Source organism: Sorex fumeus, unplaced genomic scaffold (genome assembly GCF_029834395.1).
Source record: "Sorex fumeus unplaced genomic scaffold, SorFum_2.1 ptg000024l, whole genome shotgun sequence".
NCBI lineage: Eukaryota > Metazoa > Chordata > Mammalia > Eulipotyphla > Soricidae > Sorex > Sorex fumeus.
Genome location: NW_026606081.1, coordinates 52,221,041 through 52,234,598, shown reverse-complemented (window position 1 = coordinate 52,234,598; position 13,558 = coordinate 52,221,041). Strand labels below are relative to the sequence as shown.

Here is a 13,558-nt window from a genome sequence, read left to right as displayed (position 1 = left end):
AGCCTGGAAATCTCTTTGTAAAGGTCTGGAATTAAGTAGCTCATTTCTCACTTACCCTTGTGGAAAGGTCGTCATGCTGTACAGCAGACGGGTGCCCCCAGCCTCTCCTCAGAGGACAGCCTCAGGCAAACCACAGGAGCACTGCTCCACGGTTCATGTAAGTCACACACCACGGCAGGGAAAAGGCTGCTGCCTCTTGCATCTCTCAGCCCCCCTGCCGGCCTGTTATAGGCCAAGAGGGGACCCCCCCCTGAAAGAGACACTCCCCCACCCCGCTGCTCACTGGGTGAGGAAGCACACTCTCACATATATACCTTAACACACTCCCATTTACCATATGCTCTCTATCTCACACACACACACACACACACACATACACACACACACACACACACCTCACTCCCACTTTAACAAGTTCCCACACTCCCACTTCCACACACTCATGTTCTCACAAACTCACAGGCAGTTCGCACGCTCACACAGGTTCGCACGCTCATCTCATGCTCAGTCACGCTACCCCTCTGCTCGATGGGGGCGGGTGGGCCAGCAGGTGGCTTCCTTCAGCAGCAGGACCTGGACGCTGCTTGTCCGTTCCTCAGGCTCAGTGTCCAGAGTCTGTGAGAGTGAAACTTCTCTTCCAGAACCTCCTCTAAACTTCCCTTCCAGAACCTTCTCTCCCCTCAGCCTTGGAAATCTTGGGGAAGGCTCTGCTCCAGAGAGTCTGGGCTCTGAAACAAAGAATATTTCCCCCCTATTTTTAAGTTTTGTCCCTAAGGCCTCCACAACCCCCTCAATTTTTCTTGAGGCACTGTGATTTACAAAGTGATAAATAATGATGATTCAATGATGGTTGAACTCATGGTGGGATTTTTAACCATTTTTATTGAGGTGCTATGGTTGACTGCACTGTCATTTTACTTTTCATGCATCTGTGATTCCAACACCCATCACCAGAGTCCCAGGGGCCCCTCCCAGCTCTGTCACAAAATCCCCAATTCCAATTCCAAATGCCTTTTTAACAAATAACTTTTCGAACTGTAATCTAACTGGTTACCATTTACTATATTTGAATTTTTGAATATTTTGAATATTTGAATATTTTGAATATTTGCTCGATTTGCTCGATTTGCTCGAGCGGGCCCAGTAACGTCTCCATCATGAGACTTTGTTGTTACTGTGTCTGGCATATCGAATACGTCACGGGGAGCTTGCCAGGCTCTGCCGTGCAGGCGAGATACTCTCGGTAGCCTGCCGGGCTCTGAATATTTGAATATTTGGAACTTGAGTCTGGCGCTTTAGACCACTCGGCCATCCTGACACACTGGAGCGGTAGCACAGCGGTAGGGCGTTTGCCTTGCATGCAGCCAACATGGCCGACCCGAGTTCGATTCCTCCGCCCCTCTTGGAGAGCCCAGCAAGCTACCGAGAGTATCTTGCCCACACGGCAGAGCATGGCAAGCCACCCGTGATGTATTCTATATGCCAAACACAGTAACAACAAAATCTCCAATGGAGACGTTACTGGGCCCGCTCGAGCAAATCGATGAACAACGGGAGGGTCTTTACCTTTTACCTTTGAATATTTGAAATTTGAAATTATAAGGGACTTAAAAGTGTTCCTAGCTTGTAGGGAGAAAACTCCCAGCCCCACCAGGTGCCGGTGCTAAGGGAGACATGGGACATGGCTGCATTCGAACATTCTTTGTTGTTTGGGGGTGCAGACTCCGTCAAACAGAGAATATTTCTCTGACTGGAAGAAAGGAGTATTTCAAGTGTATTTTCAGAGCTTTCTTTGCATAGTATGATTGGAACTTAAGTACTCACTTATTCTCTTTTTTTTTCCCCCATTTTTCTTTCAGACCACACCCAGCTGTGCTCAGGGCTAACTCCTGGCTTTTCACTCAGGGATTGCTTCTGGCAGGGCTTGGGGGACCACATGGGATGCTAGGGATTGAACCTGGGTCAGCTGTGTTGCAAAGCAAAAGCCCTTCCTGCTGTCCTATTACTCTTGCCCTCTTCTTCCCATTTTTGAAAAGGTCATTATACGGGGGCTGGGGCAATAGTACAGCAGGTAGGGCATTTGCCTTCACGCGGCTGATTCGGCTGATTCACGTTCAATTCCCGGATCCCATATCATCCCTCAAGCACTCCCAGGAGTAATTCCTAAGTGCAAAGCCAGGATTAACCCCTATGCATCTCCAGATGTGACCCCCTCAATAAAAAATAATAAAAAGGTCATTATATTTAGGATACTTGCATTGCAAAAATGGCATTTAAATATGTTTATTGTCATGAATGAGGTAACATGGTCACGATGGTCATGGGTCTGATACAGTTTCCACATGTGCCACCAAGCTTCCCAAGACCCTCCACCAATGCCCCTGGGTGGCTCTAGTCGGCCTCTCCTCCAAGCCCCGACACTGGCCCCTACTGTGGCTACTCTGAGGCTTTGGCAGTGCATTCTGTCAGTGACTTCGGTTTGCTCCTCTCTGGGCTGCAGTGGACACTGTCCATTTTGTCCTTCCCCTATGACTTATTTCGTTTAACGTGGTGCCCTCCAGCTCCAAGCTACCGCCAAGTGTCGATTCCATCTTGTGAATATGGAGTCTAGCCCCCGCCGCCCCCTTCCCACGCCTGTCCTCCATCATTTCAGTTGTCTTATACCCTGGCTGGGGGCCTAGCACCTCGGTGAACACGGTTGTGCCTTTATCTGTTTGGATGACTGCTGTGTTCTAGCAGGTAGATGTCCAAGAAATGGGCTCACCGGGTCAGTGGAAGCTGTTTTACCTTTGCAAAGAACCCTCCGTTCTGTTTTCCATAGAGGTGAACCCTACGCCGTTCTCGCCCACGGTGAATGCAGGCGAAATTGGCAATAGCGCCAGGGCTGATGTCAGTGACTGAGTTTTAAGTGTCCCGTTCCACTAAGGTCTGCTGGTTACACGTGCTGGGCAGGGGCCAGGCGAGGCTCCAGTGTCCAGTGTCTCCCACTGCAAAGCCCAGCGACCAGGTGATCAGTGGCATCGTGTGGGGAACTCGCTAAGGCCGCAGTTAGGCCTGTCCACCCACTCCGTTCTTGGCATGGCCGTCAGGGGAACGTATCTCTACACACATAATCTGTCCAGCCTCCATTCAAGGCGGCCGAGCAGCAGTGACCACGCACAAAACCTGTGCCCTCCAAAGGGCACCCCCGCGGCCGAGGCGGCTCAGCGGGCTGGAGGTCAGGCTCTGCGCGCTGGACGCCCGCGTGGTCCCCGCCTGTGATCCCAGCGCCAGTAGGTGCGCCCCAAGCCAGCACCCAGGCTGCAAAGAAACGGAGCTCACAGTGTCCGGCACAGTTCCGGGGGGTGGGAAGCAGGATCTTCCCGCGGAGCCTGTGTCAAGTCTGCAGTCCAGGAACCCCGCTGGAAAGACCCCTCCCCCTCGGCTTCTCTGCCAGCATCTGGGGAGCTCAGAGCGCCGCCCGGGCACGCCCCCACCTGTCCCCTGCCTACCTGTCCCCGGGTCCCGCCCCCACCTGTCCCGGGGACCGACCCACCTGCCCGGGTCCCTCCCGCCCCATCTGCCCCGGGGTCCCGCCCCCACTGTCCCCCCCTCGTCCCGCCCCAACCTGCCCGGGCCCCGCCCCCACCTGCCAGGGCCCCGCCCCCGAGCGCCCGGGCCCCGCCCCCACCTGCCGGGTCCCGCCCGCCCCCACGTGCGGGTCCCGCCCCCCACTTCCGGTCCTGGCGGGGCGCCTGCGCAGTGCGGCGGCGCGGGCGGCTGTTGCGCCCAACCGTCCCCGCCTCGACCAATCGGGAGGCGCGTTTCAGGCGCGGAGCCCCGCCCCCGCCGGGAGCCTGGAGACGGGCTGCCAATGGGCGGGCGCGTTGTTGGCGCGGAGCCCCGCCCCCGACCGGGCCCGGTGACGGGAGCGGGTCATGGGGTGGACGCGCTCCTGAGCCACAGCCCGGAGGGCCGCCGCGTCCTGTGCCCGCGCTGCCCGGCGCGGCCCGTGCGGCGGGGGCGGAGGCGGCGGGCGGCGCGGGGCGAGCGGCGGGCGGCGGGCTGGCGGGCGGGGGATAGGGGCAGGTCAGGTTAGGGACCGCGGGGCCGGGCAGGGACAGGGGCCGCGGGCAGGGCAGGGGCAGCGCGGGGCAGCGCGGGCGCCGGCGACATGCTGCTGTCGCTCGTGCTGCACATGTACTCCATGCGCTGCGTGCTGCCCGCCGCGGTGCTGCTGGGCTCGGCGCCCACCTACGTGCTGGCCTGGGGCGCCTGGCGGCTGCTGTCGGCGCTGCTGCCCGCGCGCTTCTACCAGGCGGTGGACGACCGGCTCTACTGCGTCTATCAGAGCATGGTGCTCTTCTTCTTCGAGCACTACACCGGGGTGCAGGTGAGCGCCCCCGCCCGCCCCGCGCTGTCCGGGTGCGGGCGAGCGTCCCCCCTCCTCACTGTCCGGGTGCGGGCCAGAGTCTCCCGCGCTGCGCTGTTTGGGTGCAGGCGAGCGTCCCCCGCGCTTCGGCCTCTCGCCCAATCCTGGGGTGTCCCCTCCGAGGGCCCCATGCCCAACTCCAGGATGCCAGCGAGTGCGCTCACTCGGGCCCTGCATCCCTAGCCCGCCGACCAGGCCCACCCCGGAGCACGTGCTCCACGTCCCGGCCTGCTCACCACCCCGGCTCCGTCCGTTCCCTGCGCAATCCCCAGCGTGCAGGAGAGCCGGGTCCCCCAATCCTTGGGTGTTGGTGAGCGCTCTGGCCCCGCATCCGGTGACCAGTCGTGCTGGCCCGGAGCACGTGCTCCACGTCCGGACCCTCTCACCATCCCTGGTGCAGGTGAGCGCCCCCACCCTCCGCGTCCCGGGCCCTGCCCTCTCTGGTGCAAGGTCACACCCAACCCTGTAAGTGCCGACCCCCCATCAGGCCTTCCCTCCGCCTGGGATTAGGTTTTTAATAAGGAGAGGTGTGCTTTGGGAACCGGCAGGACATGGTGGGGACTGGAGGCGCTTTTAGGCCGTCCCAGGCAGGCAGGGAGGGTTGGTGTCCGCTGTGGGCCCCTGGGTCGTTGGACACAGTAGCTGCCCATGGGCCCCTTCTTGCTCCGATTACCCGTCCAGAGATGAGATCTCCTGATTAACTCGCTGAAACTCGAGCAAAAGGCAGAGACGCCCTTGAATTCAGATCAGCGGCATCTCTGACACCCAAAACAACAGGGTTTTCAAGTGGGGGGTGTTGCTCACAGTAATCTAATTAGTGTCCCCCTTTCCAGCGAGGGGGGAGTAGGGAAGCCTTGTGTTGGGTTCTGCCTCCCTGCCCCCCTTCCACACTGCCGGGCTGTGCTGCTCCTTTTTTGGTTGATCCGGAGGCTCTGAATGTGTCTGGGGAGGGAGCCAGGCGCCGCCCCGGTAACCTGCTGGTTTCTGGGAAGGAGAGAGCAGGCCTGCTTCCCCACCAACCCAGGAAACAAGTTCCTGATAGGGAACTTTCTACATGTATCTCCTTTTAGCTCGTCCCTGAGTGTTACTCCACCCCAGAGCTCTTCTTTCACTGTGTTTGTCCAACCAAGGATTTGAGTTCATGTTGCAGGCAGCTGGTGCAGGTGAGGGTGCAGATTGGGAATACAGGACAGTGGAAGGCCGTAGCAGGGACCTCCATATTCCATGCAGTGTCCTGTCCCGGTAACCTGTGTGGTGTGCTGCAGGAGCATATGGTGCAGATGAGTTTTTTTCTTTTAAAAAGTGATAGCCGTAGCCGCGTGGATAGGGCAATTGCCTTGCATGTGGTCGACCCGGTTCAACTCTGGTGTCCCATGTGGTCTCCATGCACCACCAGGAGTGATCCCTGGGCGCTTGAGTGGCCTTCCCCAAACAAAAAGTGATTGTGAACTTTTTGTGTTTCTAAAATTATTTAAAATTTGTTTCTTTGCGAGTGGCTTTTAAAAAATTCCTGTTGCTCACGGGTGGTGTGCCTCATGCTGTCTTTGGAACCATGTGAGGTGAGAGGTTGTCTTATACCCAAAGCCACGCTTGAGGGCCAGTGTTGGCGGCAGTGCTCCCGTGTCGTATGTGTGTCCATATCTTTTAGATTGTGCCAGACCCTACAGCTCCTTGGCACTGGCTATTGGGGGGGGGGGGGGAACGGGGATTTGAGGCACCCAGAAAGACGGCAGATCCAGGGGCCAGGTCCTGCTGGATTCAGAAGTGTGGCCCCAGCCCCCCTGAGCTCCTCCAGGGTGCCCCTCCCACCCAGTTTGTTTGTACTGATGGCTCTGTTTGCCAAAACCTTGTTTCCAAGTGCTAACTTCATCAATTATAATGATAAAACAGGAAGTTCTTTGTAAAATAGATTGAGGGATTTTTGAGGGATGCCTCCGAACAGTGCTCTGAGGGCCTGGGGACCACGCCAGGACACCTCTCTTGCTCTGTGCTCTGGAGCAGTGCTGTGCTGGGGCCAGGTGCTGAGGTACTTAGAGGTCACCCCACCTGAGCTGGCAGTCCGGGGGGATGGGGCTCCGTGCTGGTGCTATCAGCCCGCCACTCTGACCCAGCCTCCCAGCCCCAGATGAACAGAGCTCTCCACTCACCTGCCTCTCTCCTAAAAAAAAAAAAAAAAAAAAATCAGAAGTACCCGAAGCCTATCGGGGATTTAGGTCTCCTCGATCCTGGAACCTGGCGGGAAGTGGAGAGTCTCTAATGCTTCTGGGGGAAACATTGTTGCCAGTTTCTTGATGAGCTTCCAGAGCTGAGACTGTGTCCTTTTCCCCTTATATTCCGATACTTTTAGCCAAGCTCTAACTCTGTGCTCTGGCTCCCCAGAAAACAGGATTTAAATGGAGAGGTACCTGCCAGCTCCTTTTTGGTACTTCATTAATTTGGGGTTTGGGCTGTGCCTTGTGCCAGTCCAGCGCCCCTTGTGAGTGGGTCTGTTTCTCTAGTCCCCAATGCTTACCCGACAGAGCATCAACAGGAATGCTGTCCCATCCCCTGGTCTCACCCAGGCCAGGACCGCGGGGGCCCCCCAAAAGCATCCCTCCGCATGGCTGGTGGTGACCAGGGCTGCCAGCCTTGGGTGTGTCTCTGTATTGGCCCCTCAGTTTTATACTTTTCTCAGCACTAATTCCAGCCTTACACTCCTCCCTGCCCAGGGAATAGACTCTTAAGGACATATCTTAGGGAGATGAAATCGGACCTGTGTTTGTGTGCTTTCTAATAAATATAAAACCTCAGCTATGAGTAAACCAGTTATCTGAGGCTGACCTGTGAGAGATTTTATTTATTTATTTTTTTAAACAAACAAAAATCTTTTTTTCTAGGGGATGGGGTCAGTGATGCTTAGGGCTGACCCTTTGCTCTGCACTCAGGGGTCACCCCTGGCGGGCTCCAGGGACCTACTGGCTACCAGGCACCAGACCCCAGTGGGCAGCATGCTAGGCAAACGCCCCACCTGCTGTACTAGCTCTAAACATCTTACTTTTAAATTTCACACCACAAATGCCATAAAACGTAACAGAGTATTTGAGAAGTTGGTGTCCTCCTCAGCCCTGCCAGGCCCAGCAGCTTCTTGCCCTGGTGACTTTCCTCTGGGGCCTCCCGCACCGCCCCTGCGCCCGCTTAGAGGCACCGCTCACTGCCCTCTTTCAGAGAGCGCCAGATTCCCTGGGCAGAAGGGACTCCCTCTCTCTGTTTTCTTTTTTTTTTTTTTTTAGTTAAAAAAGCCTATTTTTTAAATTGAGATACACAGTTACAAAGTTGTTCATGTAACAGGAGGTTTCAGTCATGAAATGTTCCAACACCTCCCTTCACCAGTTTACAACCAGTGTCCCCAGTTTCCCTCCCACCATCCCCCCATCTCTATGGCAAGCACTTTTTTTCTGTCCCTCACACGCTCTTTCTCTCCCTCACTCTCTCTCTGTCTCTCCCTCCCTTCCTTCCCCCCCTTCCTTCCCCTCCCCCACTCTGTCTCTCTCTCCCTCTCCCTTGGATGTTATGGTTTGCGGTACAGATACTGGGAGGTTATTGTGCATATCCCTTTACCTCCTTTCTGGTCCAGAGTGGTCATTTCCAACTATCATGGTCATAGTGATCCCTTCTCTATCCTGACTCCCTCCCCGCCTCCCCTGTGGCAGCATCCTCCTCCATGGGCCAGTCCTCCTGGTCCTGTTTCTCCTCCTTTAAGTGGCCGCTGGCGCTCCCTCCTTGGTTGGTCTCAGGCTGTTGCATCTCAGCAGGTCACCTACTTCCGGGGACACAGCCAGAGGACTTGATGGGAGTGGGAGCTGTGAGGAGGAGGAGCCCTGCAGAGGGGTGGTTGGCAGGGTTTTGGGGTGGGGGGGGCGGAGCCCAGGAGCAGTGGCCCACATGCAGGTGCTGGCAGTGCCTCCCTGGAGCCCGGCCTCAGGCTGGCCCAGACCCTTTGATCAGTTCACGAGCTGCCAGAGCTGCCAGTCAACCGGGGAGACAGACTTGCTGGGAGGATGGTTGCACCTGGGGAGTCCTGGGCGAGTGGGCCCCAGGGCTGGTGCCTGTATAGTTGTGGCTCCTGTGCCGTGTCAGTCCCGGGGAGCAGGCAGCGGGCCTCTGTCTCTGTGAGCCCCGCACGCACAAGCGCCACACTGTGCCAGGGCCAGTGTGTGGGTCTTCCTTCTAGAGAGCCGCACCGAAGACTGGGTGACCTGGAAGGTTCTGGCAGCCCCACCGCTTCCCGGCTGGGCTGGGCCCCTGAGGGAAAGGAGGCTGGTGGGGGTTAGCAGGGAGCAGGAAGGCAGACTCTCCAGGAGGGCGTGCTGGGGCTTGCCGCTGCCGCCTGGAGCTGCCAGGGCTTCCTCTGGCTCTCGGCGGAGGCTGAGGGGCTCAGAGGAAGGGAGGGGCTCTGAAGAGGCCCTCCCCCTGTGAGCCTCAGGAGCCTGCCGGCTGTTCCGGAAGACTTGGTTCCCCCTTCGGGTGCCTCAGGAGCGGGCAGCTGGCAAGGGCATGCTGGCAAGGGGACGCGGGTTTGCTTTTATAGGTGCCACACTGGGGCCCGGCGGGGGGGGGGGGGGGGGGGGGTGGGGGGTGTGCCTGGCCCCAGGTATCAGTGGCCACCATGGCATACCTGCTTGTGGGGGTGTAGGGGTGTGGTGTGAGACTCAGCCTGGGTCCCCACATCTCTGCACCCACTGTCCTGTGCAGGGCTGGGGTCCAGAGGACTTACCTTGCGCACTGTGATCAGGGTCAATCCTGGCACCATGTGTGGCCCCCGCACCCACCAGGAGTGATCCCTGAGGATCACTAGGGGAGCCCATCCCCTTCTCCCTACCAGAAATAAAAGCCCCACGATGGACCACTGTGGTGAGGGGTGTGTCAGCCCCCCTAGAGGGGCTGAGGGGGCATGTGGGACTGTAGGCACAACCCAACTCTCCCTAGAACAGTCTGGAAGCTCTGGTTCCCTGGCTCACCCCAGGCTATGAATCCTGCAATTGTTTCCTCTCCTTATCTCGCACAGCCCTTTCTGCCCAGCTGGATTCCTGCCTTATCTTCCTGCGGGCCAGGGCCCCTGGGAGTGGGGACCAAGCGCCCTTTGTTTCAGGCCAGCAAAGAGCCACTGAAAGTGGCCCTTGTTTGGGAGCCCCGGGGGCCACAGATGCTTTTCTCTGGGAAGCTGGCCCTTGTGCCCGTCCCCAGACCCAGACTGGCTGGGAGCACAGCACAGCCCTGCTGCCCACCACCCAGGCACCCACCCCCGCAGGCTCTGCCGTGACTCCGTTACCTGTGGGAAGGGCTCGGGTTTGAACATTTAAGTCTTGACCACGTTTGGGGAACCACAGGCCTTGGGGCTGGCCGTGAGATGGTCTCCGGGCTCCAGCTGGAAACTGCCTTTGACTGGCCACTCTGCCCCAAGTGGGGGAGAGAGGGCATGAGTTGGGTCAGTGAACCCTAACCTTTCCCTGTGTATCTGCTCCAGGACAGTCTGCCAGAGCCCCAGTGCCTCAGCCCCGAGTGTGGCCGGAAGTCCACTCTTCCCACATTTCCCGCTGTCCCCGCTGCCGTGGGTTGGGAGCTGTCTGGGGGCCCGGGGAGTATCTGGATGGCAGTGGCACCTGCAGTTTACCCTGGGAGAGGATTGCAGCTCTGGGAGAAGGGTGGGAGACCAGCCTCTGCTCTTCCTGTTACTGAGCCCATCAGGAGTGACGTCACAACAAAGGGAACCTGGGGGACGTGCACAGACCCGCTCTGGCTCATTCCTAACCGCGCAGGATCCAGAAGGTGCCAGAACACCGAGACCAGAATGAGAAGTGTCAGTGAGAGTCGTTCCCTGTGCAGCCTTTCAGAAGGCACCTCGCACGGAGAGTATTTATTAGGAACTATTTCCTACGTCTCCAGAGAGATGTCACGGGGTTCTCTCGGGAGACCGCACCGCTGGAGAAAGGAAGCCACTGACCCCTTCCTGATCTCTGGGAACCTCAGGGACCAGGCCCGGGGCTTCGGCTGCAGGTCTCCTGCTGAGGGGTCTGTTCTCTCTCCCCTTCCCTGCTTCACTCCACCTTGTCTGCTGCGGTGCCCACCTGCCCGAGGTCCCCTGCACCACGGCTCTGTGCCCCTGGCCTGGAAGTTGGGAAGCTCCCATCCCGGCTCTCATGAGCGCCGTTGTACACGGACTGTCCATCTCCGAGACCCTCGGGGCGGCCACACGACACCACATTTAGACATCAGCCTGTTCTGTGTGTTTTACTGCAAACGAAAGTAATGTTTCTTTTTTTGTTGCTTGTTTTATCTTCTAGATACTGCTATATGGAGATATGCCAAAAAATAAAGAAAATGTCATATATTTAGCAAATCATCAGAGCACAGGTTTGTATTTCTTTTGCCAGCGCGAGACTTGGGTTGGCCCCTGAGGCATGTGGCGTGTGATGCTCCTGTGTCCACGTGAGACCTTGATGGGGGGGGGGGGGCGTGACCTTGTGACGCAGACATGTCTTGACCCACAGCTTCCCTCAATCATGAAATGACCTATAGATTCAGAGGAATTCACAGTAAGCATGCATCGGGCCATGAGTCAGCCTTGCCGTTGCGTCTCTGTCTGCTCAGGACCCTGCCAGCCACGAGGCCTCAGGCGGCCCTGGGCTTGCTCAGACGGTGCAGTCAGTAAGATCTGACTTTGCTTTTGACACACGCTTGCTGAAGCCGTCCTCATTACTCTGAACACTTTCCTTTGAAAAGCGCCCTGGTGATCGGGGGCTGAGGGGCTTCTCCCAGACCCCGGGAGTTTTCCGCTCCTTCCTGGCTGTGGGTCTTAACCTGCGTTTGCGCTGGCTGTCATGTGATAGAGCATGCGAGGTGAGGGCTCGCTTTCTTCCCACTGCCTCCCTTAGCTTTGGCCAGTGGGTGTGGAGGGAGGCTGCAGGGATGGCAGAGCCCCGTCTGTCTGCGTCTCTCCCTGGTGTGGCTGGCACTGCCCTCCCGACTGGCTGAGTGACCACGGGAGGGGCCGGCCCTGGGAAGGGCTTTTCCCGACTGGCCAGACTGCATCCCCAGCCTCCGCCGGGCCAGCGCGAGTCTCTCCTGGGCCAGCCTGGGGCTCTCGGGGCGACATCTGACCGACCCCCCACCATTCCCACTTGCTGCTGCGGCTGGGCTCTGCCCCTTGACCGTGGCCCTCTGCTCTTTACGCCTTTTCCTCTGACCCTTAGCACTGCGCCCTTTTCCTGTGCCGGCTGGTGGTGTGGATAGCCGCAGAGTGGCTGTGGCAGTGGAGTGTCCCTCAACCAAGCCTGTGTCCTGCAGGGCAGCCCCCGTGCGCAGGTGTGGGCGGCCCTGCTGGGATGCAGGTGGTTATTACACTGGGCTGCCCGCCTACCCCCAGGGGACAGTGAGCCCTTGCTGTGCAGAGCTGCTGGGTTTCCACCCAACGGTTCCAAAAGTTCAGGGCAGGACTCTGAATGGTGAGATGGTCTAGTCACGCTTGTGACGTTCCTGTACGTTTGACATGTTTCTTTTGGTCGTTCTTGGAAAGGCATCTTAGGCCACAATATGGTCACTTCAGCTTTAGTGTAAAAACGCATCTTTAAAAACTCCTCCAGGCTTCACGATCTCTTGTCTCTGACCGCCTCTGTCGGGTTCAGGGTCACTGCCTGCACGCTGCAGAGGGTGTGCCGGATGGCTGTGCGCTTCACGCCGCTTTGCCACTGTTTCGGGCCACTTCCGGCGAGGTTAGGAGGTGCTGGTTCCAGTTCTAGGTCACTCCATGCGGTGCTCAAGATTGCATCCAGGGCGATTGTCTCCTCAGACCAGTCTTGCCGGCCCATGATGTCCTTTGTGGCTTGTCTTTGGGGGGCGGGGCAGACCCAGGGCCCTCGGCCAGTCTGGCAGTGCCATTGCGTGGGGGAGCTCGGGCATGTGGCTGGTGTCAGTTCCGCCCCATCAGTCATTCTTCTTCCTCTTGTGATGGCTGGGGGCTGTCCACGCCTCGCCGTGGTGCCCATGATGTGTCAGGAGCCCACGTGGCCGTGCTGGCCATGGATATGTGTGGCGTGTGGTGGCCTTTTACTGTGCCTCACCCACCTGACAGGCTGGGGCTCATCTTTACAGGTTACATGAGGCCGTGCAGGAGCAGGAGGCATCCTGGCTGCTCGTGGCCCAGGTGGGTGACTGTTCCGTGCCACAGACACAGCTCCTGGGCTTCATTCACCTCTGCACCGCTCTGCCCCTCTAAAGGGAATCCCAGAGGGTGCCCATGTGCACGCAGGCGGGGGTGGTTCCAGCACTTTCCAGGCCACGGTTATGTATCTCTAGAGCATCAGAACACTTGGGAGTGATACCCTCCCCCTCAAAAAAAAAAAAAAGAGAGATTTAAGAGAGCTTTAACAAATGCTAAAATGAATAATGAGTGATTGAGTGATAAAATGAACGAATGGTGCAAATGAATGATGACATTGTCCAGAGGGGCAGCTGTAGTTTCTGTGAGATGCTCTGAAGGTTCCGCACTGAGGACAGATCGGCCGTAGGCAGGTGGCCGTGCCTCTCTCCCTCTATGGGACTTTCTTCTTTTTGATTTTGTCTTTGTTTTGGGGCCACACCTGGCGATGCTCAGGAGTTTGGGGTCCCTCCTGGCTCTGCACTCAGGGATCACTCCTGGCAGTGCTTGGGTCACCATCTGGGGTCCCGGGAATCAAACCCGGGTCGGCCACATGCAAGGCCAGTGCCCCCGCCTTTCTCTTCATTCCCCACTTCAGGCCTGTTTGAACAACACTTCCACCCTGTAGTTCACACATTTGTTCTCAGTGCAAGGCTCCGAGGGAGCCTCAGATTCTGTTGTTGGCACTAGGGAGGGCTCTCCCTGGGGTTGCTGTTTCAGCCCCGGGGGTGGTTCGTGGCCTCGACTTTCCCAGACAAGCCCCTGGTCCTTGTGGCCCTCGTCATCCTCCTCCCTGGCTTTGCGCCTTCTGTCCCCTGCCGTGGGCCAGGCTGTCCCTCCTAACGTCTCTGCTGTGGTCCCCTGCTCACCGCCTCATTTGTGTTCCTGTCACCTGCAATGGGGCGGCTAACAGGCTGGGCCTGTGGCTGGTCTCAGGAGTGTGCCCACGTGTGGCAGAGCCCAGGGGAATTCAC

General features: G+C 57.9%; 1 protein-coding gene across 1 annotated transcript in view; it reads left to right on the top strand.

Moving 5' to 3' along the window:
• Positions 1 to 4,101: 4,101 nt before the first annotated feature.
• The window catches only part of AGPAT5 (1-acylglycerol-3-phosphate O-acyltransferase 5), a 28,879-nt gene continuing 19,422 nt past the window's right edge, over positions 4,102 to 13,558 (top strand). Inside the window, exons 1-2 of the mRNA XM_056114086.1 lie at positions 4,102 to 4,372; positions 10,732 to 10,801. Of these exons, the coding sequence (XP_055970061.1) occupies positions 4,154 to 4,372; positions 10,732 to 10,801 (289 nt within the window). The 5' untranslated portion in view covers positions 4,102 to 4,153. The remainder of the gene's footprint in view (positions 4,373 to 10,731; positions 10,802 to 13,558) is intronic.